General features: G+C 40.8%; 2 gene segments (V, D, J or C); both read left to right on the top strand.

The window, feature by feature from the left end:
• Positions 1 to 11,003: 11,003 nt before the first annotated feature.
• Positions 11,004 to 16,566, top strand: LOC134372856 (Ig heavy chain V region 1B43-like). The segment is given in 3 exon segments: positions 11,004 to 11,049; positions 11,135 to 11,556; positions 16,540 to 16,566. Coding segments are annotated over 3 exon segments (495 nt in total).
• A 102-nt stretch (positions 16,567 to 16,668) lies between these two features.
• Positions 16,669 to 17,243, top strand: LOC134372855 (immunoglobulin heavy variable 3-23-like). The segment is given in 2 exon segments: positions 16,669 to 16,753; positions 16,861 to 17,243. Coding segments are annotated over 2 exon segments (429 nt in total).
• The last annotated feature ends 193 nt before the right edge of the window (positions 17,244 to 17,436 follow it).

The following is a 17,436-nucleotide window of genomic DNA, read 5'->3' as shown; positions in this document are numbered from 1 at the left end:
TCACCTGCAGCTTCCTCACTGTGCTGCTGAGCCCATGTGTCTCTCACATGCAGAACCATGTAATTCAGGCACTACTGCAGGTCAATCCTGCATCAAGTTGGAGGCACAGGGGGCTAATGACCCCACAACACCTAGAACAACTCACGTACCTTATGCCTTATAATGTACAGATGGCTCCACCACCTGCAGGACACACTGGTAGGCAAATCTATGAGACGCTGTGGTTGCACAGTGATGCTTTGGGTGTCCAGGTCACCCTCAATATAAAGTTTGTCTCCAGTGAGCAGAGCACATGTATGAAATCAAATATCTGTGAGTTCCAGTGTTATGGAACAGAGCTGATGAAGGGCTAAAAGACTAATCTAAAACTCTGAAAAGCTTTTATAAAAACAAAGAAAATATACTAAATGCAAAGGATCTAAGCATTCTATTTAAGAAGTTTTACAAAGGGCAGAAAATGTGTATTTTAACCAAGCATACATCTTTTCTTTTAGATTTTCTTAACTTTTCTTCACATATGGCAGGGGAAGTGAAACACAAAGAAGCAGTGTCTCAAAGACTGTTTTGAGTAAACTCATTTCACAGAACAGAAGTTGTGATTATTTTATTTTAAATTATAACAACATGAACAAAGACTATCAGACATGAGGCAGTAAATCACTATTACATCTGCACTGCACTATGCTCCTCTATAAAAATAATAATATGTGTTTGAGACTCTGCTCTATGCCAGGCAGGCCCCACCCAAGCATTATGTAGAACAGCCAAGATTTCCAATTTCTACATGAGCCAGTTAAATTTTATATTCATTTGACAAAACAAACCCTTCTGGAAAATGTCAGATAATCCTATTGAATCAAAAAACTGTTTTTGCAGAAAAGTAGATACATTATTGTCTTCTTTTATTGAATAGATGATACTGTAGCACATATATTAAAAGGTGACTTTTTAAAGTGAGTGTAATTTTAATATTGTTTTAAAATAATGCCTTTCTGACAGTATATACACACTCACTGACACTCTCTAAAAGTACCAATTAACTTTATTGCACAGGCATATTGCTAAACACAAAAAAGGGCAAATATTAAATCTAGGTCCTATACTAACAAATTTGTCATGAACAGGACATTGTGAATTTTGGAAGATTTTTTCAACATCTGTGTCCTCGTTTTCTTCTTTTCTTCATAGAGTAAAACACTGACCTTAAACTTGAGCTTCCCCATCCCAAACTGTGGTGGATGGAAAAGATTCTGAGTAAATCAGAATGATCACATGGACTGTGTGGTCCACAGTGACCCCTGGGTGCCACTGTCACTTATGCAGTCCTATACGTGGCCATATCCTGAGTGATTTTATTAACAACACACGTTTGGTATTCGTCTTAAAAAAAAAAAACCCTCCATTTAGGAGGACTGTACCTCTGGGTCCTCACACACACACTGAAAATGTGAGTATCCCGAATGTCTTCAGGTATAACATGTTTCACTCTCTCTTGGACTTGCTCTAATTTTTGTCCACACCAGCAATTCCACTCTGTGCTCTCACTGATAGGATTAACATTCTGAGATGACAAATCTGATGGCTCTTCTTTGGTCTCCGTCTACTCGACACTTTGGAAGCCTTTGTAGCTTTGGTCCTCCCTGGGCACTTATCTTCTTGAAATAACCTCTTTAGTTAGTTATTTTCTGGCATTTATACTTAGCAACTCCATCACATCCTGATATTTTTCCACATCTTCCTGAAAATTAATGTTGTAATTTCTCAGGGAATTTTCTAACAATCTATGACACAACTTTTCAGGGCAATTATAATGTTAAAGTCCAACCAAATGCATTGACATGTGAGAGTATCAGCACCTCATGAGAGGAAAACATGTCCTACTAAGTCAGTGGGTCTAGGGAATGAGGTCATTGATCTTTATATAACTATCGATATTTCTGTACCAACCTTTGTGCCTTCTCTGTTTATACCAGGCTTTCCTGAGTATGCAAGATGAAGTTTGGGGATGGGGGATGCTCAATCGATGACTGGCCTAGCTCCTCACATTGAGTGCCTGAGATGATGGTGACAAACACGACACCATCCGTCATCATGGGATGAACACTAATCCTCTTGGTAATAAGTTGATTGCTTCATGTCACATTCACCCATGAGAGCCAGAAATTGTCCTCATCAGAATGTTCTCATCTAATTTTTTATTGGCATTATTTTCCTATTCATTCATATTTTTCTTAATTTTTAAATGCATTTTGAAGTAACTTTAGGCTTATACATATGTTGCAGTAATAAGACAGAGAATACCATGTGCCCTTCACCTACACTTGTAGCTTTATATTTGTTTATGGTAGTTAGTCTCATCCAGTATGAGGATTTGCCTTTGTTGGCAAAGTCCTATTCTCATGACCAATGTCCTTGGTGCTGAATGTCTGGATCTTATATGAGATCCTGCAGGATGTTGTCTAAGACCAAGGACACTAGTTGTTGTTGAGTCATAGGACGTGAGGCCATGGGAACACACGCATGGGCTAAAGTTGTCATCCATCATTTCGATATTTCCAGAAGCAGAAAGACTAATAGAACAATGGAAGGGCCAATTCAAGTCTCTGAAAATAAAACCAAATTGATATGTCTGAGGATGTTTTATGACATCGTTTTCCAGAAGAAACTCTGAGCTCTAAATTAATTCCATCACAGGCATTTCCCTGTAATCTAGTGTCCAGCATATGGTCCAAATCAATCTGCACTATAGGACGCTTTAGCCCAGTAGCTACAACACAGGGGTCTGGGAATAAGAGTGTTGAAGCAGGATTAATTCCTTTCACCACATTTGCTGTGACTAAATGCAAAGTTTTATTTATGCCTTCACAGTCCTTCCACTAGGGCACAGAAGTGGTTCGACGTAATTTGAGTCTATGTTTGTTGTCTTCTTAAAGGGGATACTTATGACTGTGGCTCAGCTGATAAAGAGAGTTTCTCTACCAGGGATGGTAACTGCCCCATGTCTTTCAGGCTAAGATGGCACCTATGCACCGTGACAAAGAGGAGTCAGTCTGGCCTTTGTGGCAGAGTGGACTGAGTGGACCTGTGTGGAACCAACTAAGAAAAGAGAAATATAAGGACACACTGGACTGGATTTTTGTTGTTTCCTTTCGTGTCCCCCAGGCCAAGACAAATGTTAGCAGCAATTGCATTGGATATTTCTGTATGGACAAGATCCACCTTTACCTGAAACAGCTCTCAGGTGATGCATAACTTTCTTCACTGTAGTGGGAACTTTGAGTTCCACAGGTCGATACCGCCCTGATGTGTAGATAAGTCAAACCTCTCAGGGGTATCCACCAGCAGCGGCGGTTGAAACAGGAAGATAATGCCCCACTCTTGGTGCCCCAGGTCCACATGTGGCTTCTCAAGAAGTTCCAAGGGAAGGATCTCTATTTCCTACTGGTGGTGACCTGCATAACATCAAGCCCATCCATTCAACTTGATTTGCTATTTTAAAGAATAGAAATTTGTTTTAGTGCATTTTAAACTTTAGTTCCCAGACTATCTTTCTTCAGTGATCGAAGGATCTAACACTGAACATGATTTTATTGAGAACTTTTGAGCACTGATCAGCATAAATGGAAAATAATAATTGTCTCCAGTTTTCCTAGATTAATATTTATAATTTTATTATTCTACGATTTAAATTTTTTTCTTTCATATTTTTCTTAAAAGTAAATTTATTATATTCTTTTTATTGTTTTTATTGAATTTTTTTGGTAAATATCTGAGGGGTATGGCTTTGAATATCCATATCTGTGTACAATATACAATGCTCATATCAGAATAAATCATATATTCAACATTGTACAGTGTGATATATTTTGGGGTTCTTTTTCAATTCCTTGCTAAACCCATCCCCCCTCCTCATTTCACACTCTGGTGGCCTACATACGATCTCCCATTTTGAAATTTCTACAAGTTATTGTCATCATTGTATCTTTATTTCTTTTTCTGTTTTATTTTTAGCTCCCACTTATCAGTGAAGACATGTGGTATTTCACTTTCTGTGCCCAGCTTATCTCACTTAACATAATTTTCCCCAAGTTCATCCATATTGCTGCAAATGGCAGACTTTTGTTATTTATTTTATTGGCAAAGCAGTATTACATTCTGTACAGATACCAAAGTTTACTTATCCAGACACCCACCAATTGGCATGGAAGTTGGGTCCTAATCTTGGCTACTGTAAATAGAGCTGCGTTAAACATGGGAGTGCAAATTTCCCTTCAACATGATGATTTCCTTGCCTATGGTTATGTACCCAGCAGTGGGATTCCTGGATCATATGGCAGATCTATCTGTCATTGTTTGAGAAACTTCCATGCTGTTTTCCATAATAGCTACACTGATTGACAGTCTCACCAACAGTGTAGGAGGGTTTCACTTTCTCAGGATCCTGCCCAGCATCTCTTACTCTATCTTCTGAATAATGGCCAGTCTATCTGAATCAGATGATATATAAATGTGGTTTTGATTTGTATTTCCCTGATGTTTAGTGATGTTGAGAATTATTTAATGTGTCTGTTGGCCATTTGTATATCACCTTTTGAGAAATGTCTACTAGGCCCCTTTGCTCAATTTTTAATCTGGTTCATTATAGTTTTTCCTATGGCAACATTTTCTGGGTTCCTTGTATATTCTGTATAATAATCCCACGGTGGATGCATAGTTTACAAATTTTTCCTCCCACTCTGCAGGTTGTCTTTTTGTTTGGTTAATTGTTTCCTTTGCTGTGTAGAAAGTTTTTAGTTTGATATAACACTATTTGTTTATTTTTTTTTTCTTTTGTCACCTGTGCTTTTGAGGTATTTCCATAAAGTTTTTCCCCAGTCCTAATTCCTGGAGTGTTTCACCTGTGTTTTATTTTAGAAGTTGTAAGGTATCAGGTCTTACATTTAAGTCTTTAATCCATTTTGAGTTGATTTTCAAATATGGTGGAAGATACAGGTCTAGTTTTATTTTGTTATAGATGGTTTTCCAGTATCTCCAGCACCATAAATTGAATAGTCAGTCTTTTCACCGATGTGTGCTCTTGGTGCCTTTGTCAAAGACCAGCTGGCTGTAAGTATGTGGTTTGTTTTCTGGGTTCTCTGTTCTGTTGCATTGGTTTTAGTGTCTGTTTTTATGCCGGTTCCATGCTGTTTCTCTTACTATAGATTTGTAGTGGAATTTAAAGTCAGGTAGTGTAACGCCTCCAGCTTTATTATTATTTTTTCTTTCTCTGGATTGCTTTGGCTGTGTGGTGTCTTTTGTTCCTTGATGTGAAATTTTGGATAGATTTACCATTTCTCTGAAGAATGTCAACACTTTGTTTGCAAAGTGTCTATTTGTCATGTAGTCTTCCAAAAGCGTATTTTCCTTGTGTATATGTGTGTGTGTGCTCTTGTGTTTAGAATTTTGACAAGCTCACTTGATGTAAATGTTTTCATAATACAGGTTGTAAACAGAACATAAAGCATCATTTTATCAACTGAAAGAGCTCTAACATTTTTCCAATAAATTACTTCAAGACATTGAAAAAAACAGTAAAACAATAAATAAAACATATTAAAATCCCCTCATGAATGGAAGCTGAAGAAAATCCACCAGGAAATGTCCAAAGTGTCTTTGAGGCCTGTTTCATGACCATGGTCCACCTTTAGAGAATTCCCAGGATTGTCTTGTTGACTGGTTACACGTGGTGAATAAGAACCTAGTGGTGTTTGTAAAGTGTCAAGGCAAGCGCTGATTTAAGATTGGAAACTATTCGTCTATACCATGTACAGCTGATTAATATAAACACTTAGCTAATATTAATTTGAAATCATCTGCAGCCATCATGCAGCTATATTTACTTTTTATTTATTTATTTTTAGTTTTTATTATTAGCATACTCATTATAGAAAATCTCAATTTTTCTTTATGCCCTTGACCCACCTTGTCGCTCCCATCCACCCTCCCTCCCTTCCCCCGTCTCGAGTGTCCTTAGGTTTGTTCCTTCCTTCTGAACATTCAACGTATTGTTGTGGTCTTTTCTTTCTTCCTTTCTTCCTTCCTTTCTTCCTTCCTTCCTTCTTTCTTTCTTTCTTTTCTTTTCTTTCTTTCTTTCTTTTTTCTTTCTTTCATTCTTTTTCTTTCTTTCTTTCTTTCTTTCTTTCTTTCTTTCTTTCTTTCTTTCTTCTTTCCTTCCTTCCTTCCTTCCTTCCTTCCTTCTGTCCTTCCGTCTTTCTTTCTTTCTTTCTTTCTTTCTTTCTTTCTTTCTTTCTTTCTTTCTTTCTTTCTTTCTTTCTTTCTTTCTTTCTTTCTTTCTTTCTTTCTTTCTTTCTTTTCTTAGCATGCAGTTATGATTGAGAATATGCAGTATTTCTCTGTCTTTCTTTGGCTTATTTCACTTAATATGATTTTCTCCAGACTCACCCATGTTGATTCAAATGGCAGAATTTCATTTTGTTTTTATTAATGAGTAGTATTCTACTGTGTATATAAACCACATTTTCCTTACCCTGTAGTCTGTCGAGGGACATTTAGGTTGGCTCCATATTTTGACTATTGGAAATAGAGTTGTGATTAACATGGGAGTGCAGTTGTCCCTTTGACAGGATTTCCATTCCTTTGGATATAAATCCAGTAGTAGCATTGCTGGATCATATGACATTCTATCTGTAGTTTGTTGAGAAACCTCCATATTGGCTTTACTAATTTACAGTCCTATCAACAGAGTAGAAGTTTTCTGATTTCTCCACAACCTCACCAGCATTTGTTATTCACGGTCTCTTCAGTAATGGCCAGTCTATCTGGGTTGAGATTATATCTCAACGTGTTTTTGATTTGCATTTTCCTAATGATTACTGATGCAGAACATTTTTTTCATTTATCTGTTAGCCATTTCAATATCTTCTTTTGAAAAATGTCTACTGTCTACTCATCTCCATTGCACATATTTCTGTTTGATCATCTGTTTTTTTTTTTTCTCTTTTGGCTTTGAGAACCTTATGTATTCTATATATTAATACCTTGTCAGATGTCTAGGCAAAGACTTTGCGAATAAGATCCGAAAAGCACAAGGAATAAAAGAAAAAACATACAAATGGGATAATATCCTTTACAAAAGCTTCTGCACATCAAAAGAAAAAATCAACACAGCAGAAAGACAAACTACAGAAGGCAAGCAGCTTTCTTGAAAGCACAGATTATCTGTGAGGACAGAGCAGCTGCTGACCCCAGGACACCCCTCACAGCTCACACACCTTATGACAGAGGACATGCAGACAGCGCCACCAGCTGCAGAGCACTGAGGGGGACAAGCCCATGGGAGGCTTGGGTCAGACATCAGTCAGGGAATGGGCTGAGTAGTGTGGTCCAAACAATCAAACCCTGTGACTCAATGACCAGAGGACACATATACAGCTAAATATAAGAGCCCTAAAGTTTGGGAACAGATCGGAAGCAGGATGGAGATAGACATGTTCCTCTGAAAACACTTTTAGGGGAAAATTACTAAATCACATTAGCAAATGAGCTCAGTTTTCTAATTTGGAACCTGGACACAGGACAGAAGAGTGTGTCTCTATGTTTCAACTGAGCATGATTATTAATGGAAACCTTTTTAAATGATTACATGCGGTTTTCCTTTACATACAGTGACAGTCTCAAAATTATCACACAGATCAGATGTGAACTTCCAAGGGCTGACTTCGTAATATACAAACAGCAAATCAACCAGTGTCACACTCACTTTTGTATTTAAAGGGGAAATCTGACGTGATTCAGAGTATTTTAGTTAGCATTTACTAATTTCCTCAAGAAACTGTTACATTTGAAGTTGAACTGCATTATCCTGTGTTAGAAAGTCTGATAGGAAGACCATGAACAAAGTGTGACATGGTGACTGGTTTGTTACCACGTATCAAAAACGTGTAGCTTGTAGTGTTATCTTCACGCATAATTGAACTTCAATAAAGCCTTTGTCTAACATCTAATGTTTTATATCTGCATTGCTCTGGCAGGTATTTTTATTGTTGATTTCTGGTCCTGCACTCCCAACCATCTTGTATTCATGTACTTACACCTTTGAACAGCAAATATTGCTAAAGGCATGCAATTTTTGTAATGAAAACCCCATTTTGCCTTTTCTTTTACCTTTCAGTCTACTTAAACTTCATCCAATTACAGGCACATTTTGAGAAGGTGTGGTGTATCACCGATTTATCTCAAACATTATTCATGATCCATATGCCCCCTTTCTTCTCTGCCGAATAGGTCTATTCTTAAATCTCATCTCTTTATTCATCTTGACAATTTTCTTTATCTCTCTTTCTTCTATAACAATGGTTCCACATATATAAAGAGATTATCTCCTCATTTCATGTTTCTGCTGGTTTCTCATCACATTGGTGTGTGGTGATTTACTATTATTGTTTATTATTATTATTATCATCATCATTAATTTTTGCTTAGGGTTTCACTAAAAATGCAAGTAATATTAATTGTTAGTATTAATGACATAATAATAGTTTTTAATATTGTTTGATTTATTGAAAGGACATTTAAAATTTTCTCAGCTAGTACTTTTACTACTTTTCTGACATCCCATCTAAGACCATTTTTTTTTCATGAAGATATTTTCTCTTTTCAGTGGTGTGTGAGTCTTACTTAATGAATTTTCAATACTATAATTATCTTAAAATATTTTTTTTAAACTAGGTCTATCCAGAAAACACAACACTCATTCCAAGTTAGAAACGAGCATGTGCATGAGGCCTGCAGGACAATTAAGATTCAAAGAAACAGGCTGTGATGCACTGACTCTCAAACACACAGGACCATCCTGTCACTTTGTACTAAGGCAGATTCTTCCTACACACTGTGACTTACTACAGAACAGGACTGTGAGGTTCACATATTATTCTATGAGAAGGAGTTATCAGGATCAATCAAATTGACAGTTCGGGGTAGATTTTCTAAAGACCAATGGTGAGCATTTGTGTGTATGGGTGGATGGGTGTGGAGAGAGAGAGACAGAGACAGAGACAGAGACAGAGGTGACACGGACTCAGTGTGTCAGGCTCCAGTCCACACACACACCTGTTGTTCTCATTTATCCTGAAATAGCAGATAACACACACTTTTTAGCTTTTGATGTAAGTCAGGGCCATATGACATATTATGCCCAAGGAAGTGTACACACTTATAACACACACCCTCACAGCCTGGCTAATGAACGTAACGTTCTACAGGAGGAAAGTTGCAGTTATGCAGGATGAACAAGGTCTAGAGATCTGCTCTACAACACTGCATTCGTGGTTCACATCCTGTGTCATGCACTTGAATTGTGATACTAGGGAGACCTCATGTTTAGTGTCTTTACAGCAGTTAAAAAACATTCCACCTGAAATTCACCATTCCCTCACCTTCTGATTTCTGTAAATGTCTGTCCACAAGTTGCAGATTCTGGTTCTGAAATCAGTGGGACTCTTGGTTCCTGAGTGACGTTATGAATCAGTCACCTCTTTCCACTGCACCTTCCCTCTTGAGCACGTTAAAACAGAAACGAGCAAGATGCAGGTCTTTGTCCTTGTCCCTTACTCCACTGAGAGGCTGGGCTGCTTCTCCCTGAGGCGGAGCTTCCTGACAAGTTCTCCTGGACACACAGAGCTGGGCCACTAGGACGCTGGAGAGTCAGCTGAGGGTTTGAAAGAAAAATTAAACATAGATGCACATACACAGAGTTATTTCAAATCTCCTCTCTGATAATTCCAGAATCTGTGTCATATCTTATTCTGGTTGTAATACTTGATTTATCATTTCAGAGTGTTTGTTTTTCATCATCTTTCACCAGGTCTTTCAACATTTTGATTAAACTCCAACACAATGTAGGAGTCAACAGGACCTGAAGAATCATCCCCAAATTGCCCACCAGCAGCTCCTGTCTTGTCATTCATTCAGGACTCTTGAAGGGCTGTCCCTCCTTGGGACTGACATGGAGCTGTCCTTGGGACTGACATGGAGCAGACAGGGGCAGGCACAGCACAGCGTCCAGCCTGGCCCCTGGCCTCTCTCTCTATGGTGGGCAGTCATCCAGAGAGTGATGCCACAGACATGGACTGGCTCTCATGACCACAGACAGGTGCACATCAAGGGACATTTTATTTTTAAAAGTTTAGCAATAGGATGTTATTACTGCTTTCATGTTAACCATTGTAATCAATTTTATTTTTTGATATCTGATAAGCTTGGTGGATTAAATGAAGGAATAAAATCTATACAATGTGGGTCACAAGTGAATATATGTTGAACTTTTGTACACTTTAGATGAACAGGAATGACCATGGAATGGAGGAATTTAAGATTTTTATCTTTCCCAGATATTGAGAATCAGGGTCCTCAGTAATGCACTGGGCACCATTTTCTGCAGAGTCTCTGTGGTTCTGGTGTGCTGTGTCTTGTATGGCAGGATGGAAAACACAAGGCAGGCCTAGAACTCATGTAACAACAATATACCAAGCAACAAGCTCTCAGGTGTCACGAGAACCACATCACAGGAGAGGGTCCAGGGAAAGAACCAGGGTTTGTGCTGGGATCAGAACTGCAGAAGCAAGACCCAGAGCCTGAGTTTATGTGGGAGAGTTGGGCTGGGTCCCAGTCAGCACAGAACACAGGGGTTGAAGGAAGGTAGATCTGGGCTCAGAAAGCTGGGGCCACATTATGTCATGTAGCTCACCAAGTTCCCACCCATACCATAAATACATGTATAATAATTTCAAGAAAAACAAACAAACAAACAAACACATAAGCACTTCAAAAAATACAATGGTTCCCAACTCAGTTCCTCAGCACTTATAAGGGCAAAGCTCCCCCACATGCAAAATTTCCTTCAAGCTCTAGAGTAAATGTGGACACTTCTGACGTGGAAGCTCACAGGTCTGTCCTCAGACAGGGCTCAAGTCTCTGGGGATGGCAGAGTTCAGGTGAAATAGAAGATGAGACTGTGGGGTCTACTTCTTTGCCTGGTGACTGCTCCCGAAGGTGAGGGTCTCAGATGTCACACATGAGTCTACGGTATGGTTGGGACTGCATGTGACTGACAAGTTTTGATTCTCCTTCTCCCCAGGTGTATTCTCCAAGGTGCAGCTGCAGGAGTCAGGCCCAGGACTGGTGAAGTCCTCGCAGACCCTCTCCCTCATGTTCACCGTCTCTGGTTACTCCATCACCAGTGATGATGGTTGGCACTGGATCCGCCAGCCCATGGGGAAGAGCTTTGAGTGGATGGGACGCATAATTTATACTGGAAGCACAGGTTGTAAGCCATCGCTCAAGAGCCGCATCTCCATCACCAGAGACACATCCAAGAACCAGTTCTCCCTGCAGCGGAGCTCTGTGACCGACGAGGACACAGGCGTGTATTACTGTGCCAGAGACACAGTGACAGGAAGTCAGCGTGACCCAGACACAAACCACCCTGCAGGATACAGGAGTGGTCTGGGCTGCAGGGGGCGCTCAAGGCCCACCCAGCTCCTGTGCCCCATGGAGCAGGTGCAGAGAGGGGATGGGGGTTCCTCTTGGGATCTGAGGTTTCCTCTGCTCTGCTGACTCTCAGATGTCCCTCAGGGTCATGTCCTTCTTTGTTCTTTGTGACTCTAATTTCTCACATTCTCAGTGCAGGCAGCACAGAGTGAAGTAACTTTCCTCATGTGCAGATGAGAAGGTTCTTTTCACAGGGGGCTTTTCTTTCTCAGGTTTTTTCTTGACCTGTTTTTTCCTGACACACAAATCGTTATGATCTAGTATTATTTTCCAGAAACTTTAGATTAGTCCTGAGGACCCTGTACCTAAATCAGCATTTTTCCGTATACAAAGTGCAGCTACAGCCACGTGGTTATTATCATCCTACAGGACCCCTGCCCATGGCGTCTCTATCCTCAATGGGGCAGTTTAGCCTCTGGGTCCTCATCTACACTGTGGACATTGATGTTCAGGATTTGTCCCACTCTCTGTCCATTCCTCAGTGTCCTGGATGGAGAAGCAGATGCCTTAGGGCCACACACAGCTATGATATTTCCATGTGGAGGATTCAGGGTGACAAGCACAGAGATGAAAACACAGCAGAACCCTGCTCAGCTGAATTTTGGGGTGGGTCTGTCAGAGACAAGAGCCTGACGGGATGGCAAGACAAAGAACAAACTCCATAAAATGTCCCTGATGTCCTTGTTTTTGTCTCCTCTGTGGACTACATTTTCATGGACACTTCTTAAATTGTGTCTAAGGTGCATGTTATGTTTTAGTTTTTCTCTGTCATGATACAGAAGCCCTGTGGATGTGGGTAAGGTGTGGGGTAGGGAAGCAGTGCACAGTCCTAGGATGAGTTCTGTCCTTTAGTGAGCCGTTTCCTGGGTGGGACCTTCCCAAGTGCTTCTCCCTTTACCCTGCCTTGGGGGACACTGCACGTCTCTTGCGGGAGGGGGAGGGGATTCGTTTTTTCTCTTCTCTCAGGTCAATGATGCTCTGATGAATCTGCAATCCATTAGGATCAGCTAAACTCGCTTCTCCTAAGGTCAAGGCTTCTTATAGAGAAAGTCATGCTGTGGTGTAATTCAGAATGGCTCCTTCCTCCCTTTCTCTGCTGTGAACATCAGGATTCTTCTCCGATATTTTCTACGAGAACACGGTTGGGCCCCTGAGGTAGAGTTTAAAGTTTGGGGATCCCTGAGACCATTGCACTGGGCTGCACCCAACTCTCAGACTTCCCAGCTCTGAGTCTTCAGCAATTCTTCAGCTGCAGCTCTGGTTTTTCTCCCCCAGTAATGGATCCCACGGAGGTTTCTGCTCATGAGTTTCTAATCAGACAGGTTATGACCCTGTGTGTCTTCCTGGCTGCATCTTCAGTTTTAGGGACAGCCGTTCACCCGGTGACATAAATTCTTCTACAGATATAAGAATTGTCACCAATTTTCATTCTGTTCAGAGTTTTTACTTTTTTCTGGATGGGAGTGATGACGTCCAAGCTTCTTATTGTGAGACCTGAACCCAGAACTCCTCGTGTCACACCTGGAGAAAAGGGCTGTGTTGGTGTTTCCTTCTGGTTGCTGCTTGTTTACTTCCACTTGCCACATTGAAGGTGTTGAATACAAGCTGTGCTGGCCGCTGTCCTCAGCTCATTCGGGATTTCTGAGGGACGCCTTGATCCTTTACCACTGTGTGGTCTGAGAGAGGCTGTATCTCCTTCACTTTTTGTTAATATCATCTTATATGACAAATCATAATTTTATTCATTTAAGAGGAACAGAGTGACGTTTTGAAAAACGTATATAATGCAGAATAATTATATCTGTTGGGAAAATATAGGAAAATGTTCAGGGCCTCTCAGATGTTCAAAATATTCCTGAGCATTTGATGTAAATGTGCACGTGCGGCCAGGTGTTCCTTGGTTACTGTCTAATGTAATTGCGCATGTGCACCCAGGTTTCCTGGGTTATGGACTGAAGTATAAAGGATGAGTGGCTCTGACCCACGGTGCTCCCCCCACCCCTGGGAGGTCCACAGGGGCTATGGGAAGCCTCTACTGCTGCTGGAGGGTGTTGACCAAGCTGTTGCTGCCAGTGCCACTGGGACCCTCTGCAAGGCCGCTGCCACCACCACCTCTGCCACCACCAGACTTGTCAGCTGCTGGACCTGAAAGCTGCTGCTGCTGTTGCTGAAGATGGAGCTCATGTCATCTGCCAATGATACCGGGATCTTTCCAATTGCCTAGCGTGGACCTGTGTGTGAAGTGTCTGGTGACCGAGCCTGGCATGTGAGAGGTTTGTGATGCAGCTTGTACAATGGGTTTGAAGGGTCTGAGCACTAGCCCTGACAATACAAATGGAAACATAGTAGAACTAATCTAATGAGACATTTTGTCTAGTGATGTTTTGCGTTCTTGACAACTGGAAGAGTTGTGTAGATTTTCAAGGTCAAGCTGGTCAATATATCCATCGCATCAACTTAGAATTTTGGGGGGGAGACATTTGAAACTTAACTCTCCTTGCTATTTTGAAATATATTATTACTGACTATAGACACTATTAGTACTGACTATAGACACTCAGACCAGTGGAGCAGAATTGAGAATACAGAAAACACCCCTCAGGCTCACGGCCATCTGATATGGGACAAAGGCAACAAAAATCTACATTGGGGACAAGACTTCCTCTCAGCAAGTGATGTAGGGAAAACTGGATGTCCATAAGCAGAAGGATGACACTAGGTATTTACCTCACACCGTATACAAATTCAACTCAAAGTGGATTAAAGACTTAAGTATAAGACCTGAAACTGAAAAATTACTAAGGCAAAATATAGGTGAAACAATTCAGGAACTAGGTGTGTGCGCAGACTCTATGGACATGAGCCAGAAAGCACAGAGAACAAAAGAGAAAATAGACAATGCTCTCATATCCTCTAAATTACTGACATCACAATGTTTGTTGTTTGTTTCACAAAAGTATGTTTCATATGGGTTATAAACTGTAAAAAATTGTACAACTGTATTAATTGATGAAAGTTAATGATAGATTTTTTTATAAATTATTGAAATATATTTTACTTATGATAAAATCTACCTATAAAAGTGTACAGTTTAGAAGACTTCAGTATATGTTACTCACAAAATAATTAGCAAAATTTGTGGAAACACCACCAGAATTTAATTTTAGATTATTTGAATATCCCCAAATGAACACATATCTTCAGTGTCACGTTCCAGTCCTCCCTTTCTCCTGTTTATCCTGGTCCAGTGACAACTAACCTAATTTCTGTCTCCACGCATGCCTATTCTGGATAATTTTCATCGGTGGAATTAATAATATGCAGTGTTCAGTATTCAGGTTCTTTTATGTTTTAGGTTTCTGTTTTGTGCCACGTTGTATGAATATGATAAAAATGAGGAATAATAAGAGCTATTGATGAGGATGTGGAGAAATCAGTTTGTTCATAAAATGCTGGTGAGAACATAAAATTTATATGCACTTTGAAAAACTGTTCAGCAGTTTCTCAAAATGTAAAGCATAAATATTGGCTTTGCTGCCTCCCGTGCACATTGATAACTTGTTGTGTGGAGGAGCTGGAGTAGGTGCTGGAGCACTAGGCAGGGGGCTCCTCCTCTCCCCCTTGAGCACCACCCCAGGAGGCGGGAGCTGAGTGATTCTCCCCTGGAGAAGCCAGAAAGAAGTTAGGATCCCTGCAGATGTGTGCATCCCGGCAGATTCACACTCTGATGCTTTAGCACACTGGACATTTGGATATTCATGAACTATTTCTAGTTTCATCTTTACTCTAGTGTGTTTGCCATCTAGTGATGTCCGACCCAGGTGAGCTAAGGTTTGGTCCTGTTTTTCCTGAAAACTACTCTGTCCAGATTTCAGGTTTGCTGTTTGTCTTGTTCACTTCACTCTTTGATTTCTTTAAGAAAATGCACTAATTTGCCACTTATCCAATGGGCTTGCTAGTGTTATTGTGTTTCTTGAAAAAATAAGAAAAAACTCTTTTACTCCATCTCTACATTTGTATTCTAACAGCAGCTTACTTTATAATATCCAGAATCTGAGCATGATCCAAATTCCCATTAGCAGGTAAACTGAATAAAAGAAGCATTTTCATACATTGGGATACTACACCGTATTAAAAGTCATGAGTGCTTAAGTCACACATTTTGAAAAAAAGATCAGAATGAAGTATAGCAAGGAATCCCAAGCACTGACTGTATATTACACTTACTTCAACTGAAGATGAGAAAAAAATACTGTGAAGTAACATAAAGAAGTTCACGAGCTGCCTGGACATACGGAGAGAGGAAGGAAGCAGTGGGAAGAGAAATCAGAAGAACAGCAGGAAATGCTTTGGGATGAAATATTTGTGCACTATTTCCATTGTGGTGGTGACTGTGCAGGTGCACATGTATGTCAGCACTCATCAAGTGCACACTTTGAATAGGTGCAGTTTGTTCTGTCTATTATAGCTTCTTATGATGGTTACAAATAAAAGCAGATGTCAATAGAGAGAGATAAGGAAATACTGGGACATATAATTTCAGAGATCCTTTAAGTTGCATCTGCATGAACTCTGGTTCTCTAAGTATAATGTGAATAAAAGGCAGAACACACCAAAATCACAAAGTGTGATTACAGGAAGGAGAACCTAACTAGGCAAATGTCACTAGGCAGGCCCAGCTCTGTCCTGGGGTTGGATCCATGGTGTGGAGCACAGACCCAGAAACTGACGCTCCCTCTGCCCAAAGATGAGCACTTGGTTAACTGTATAATCCTTTGATGATTTTGTTTATAACTGTACATCTATATAAAGAATTACCATTCATAAGTGCCTCAAATACTTTGTGTTTCTGTGCAAAAACAATGTAGATGAATTATAAGTATCTATCAAGTTATAATCGTATAATAAAAAACATATTGTCACAAATATAGTTATTGCCACCAAACTCCCCTGGAGCCCTCACATCTGCTCTGGACTCTGCCCTCTTCATAGGCTCCCACCACAGAGCCTGCTATGTAGCAGGAGGACATGCAAATAGGGCCTCCCCCTGCTGATGTAAAGCAGCCCAGCCCTGACCCTGCAGCTCTGGGAGACAAGAACCAGCCCCAGATCCCCAGGTGCTCCAACTCGGTGATCAGGACTGAACACAGACGAGTCACCATGGAGTTTGGACTGAGCTGCGTTTTCCTTCTTGCTGTATTAAAAGGTCATATTAAGGCGAAATACAGACATTGAGAATGTGTGTGGTTATGAGTCGGAGAAATAGTGGATTCGTGTGAGAGTTTTTTGACCAGGGTGTCTCTGTGTTTGCAGGTGTCCAGTGTGAGGTGCAGCTGGTGGAGTCCGGGGGAGGCTTGGTGACGCCTGGAGGGTCTCTGAGACTCACCTTTGTCGCCTCTGGATTCACCTTTGATGACTATGCCATGAGCTGGGTCCGCCAGGCTCCAGGGAAGGGGCTGGAGTGGGTCTCAGCCATTAGCTGGAACGGTGGTAGCACATACTACGCAGACTCCGTGAAGGGCCGATTCACCATCTCCAGGGAAAACGCCAAGAACACACTGTATCTGCAAACTGAAAATGCGAGAGCTGAGGACACGGCCACGTATTACTGTGCGAGAGACACAGTGAGGGGACGTCAGTGGGAGCCCAGACAAGAACCTACTGCAGGGACACACGGGACCACCAGGGGGCGCTGAGAACACACTGAGCTCAGGGGCCTCGTGCCAGTGGCAGGTGCAGAGGACACTGAGGTGTTTCCTGTAGACATCAATGGTTTCGTGTCCTCTCCAAGGTCGGAGGTGTCTCCTGAGACACTTCATGCCTTTTTCTTTGTATTTTTAACTCCTCACATCCTCTCTTGGTTAACGACGGAGAAACTGACGATGTTTT

Source organism: Cynocephalus volans, chromosome 3 (assembly GCF_027409185.1).
Source record: "Cynocephalus volans isolate mCynVol1 chromosome 3, mCynVol1.pri, whole genome shotgun sequence".
Lineage (NCBI taxonomy): Eukaryota > Metazoa > Chordata > Mammalia > Dermoptera > Cynocephalidae > Cynocephalus > Cynocephalus volans.
The sequence above is the reverse complement of the archived record's forward strand: the minus strand, read 5'-3'. Positions and strand labels throughout refer to the sequence as shown.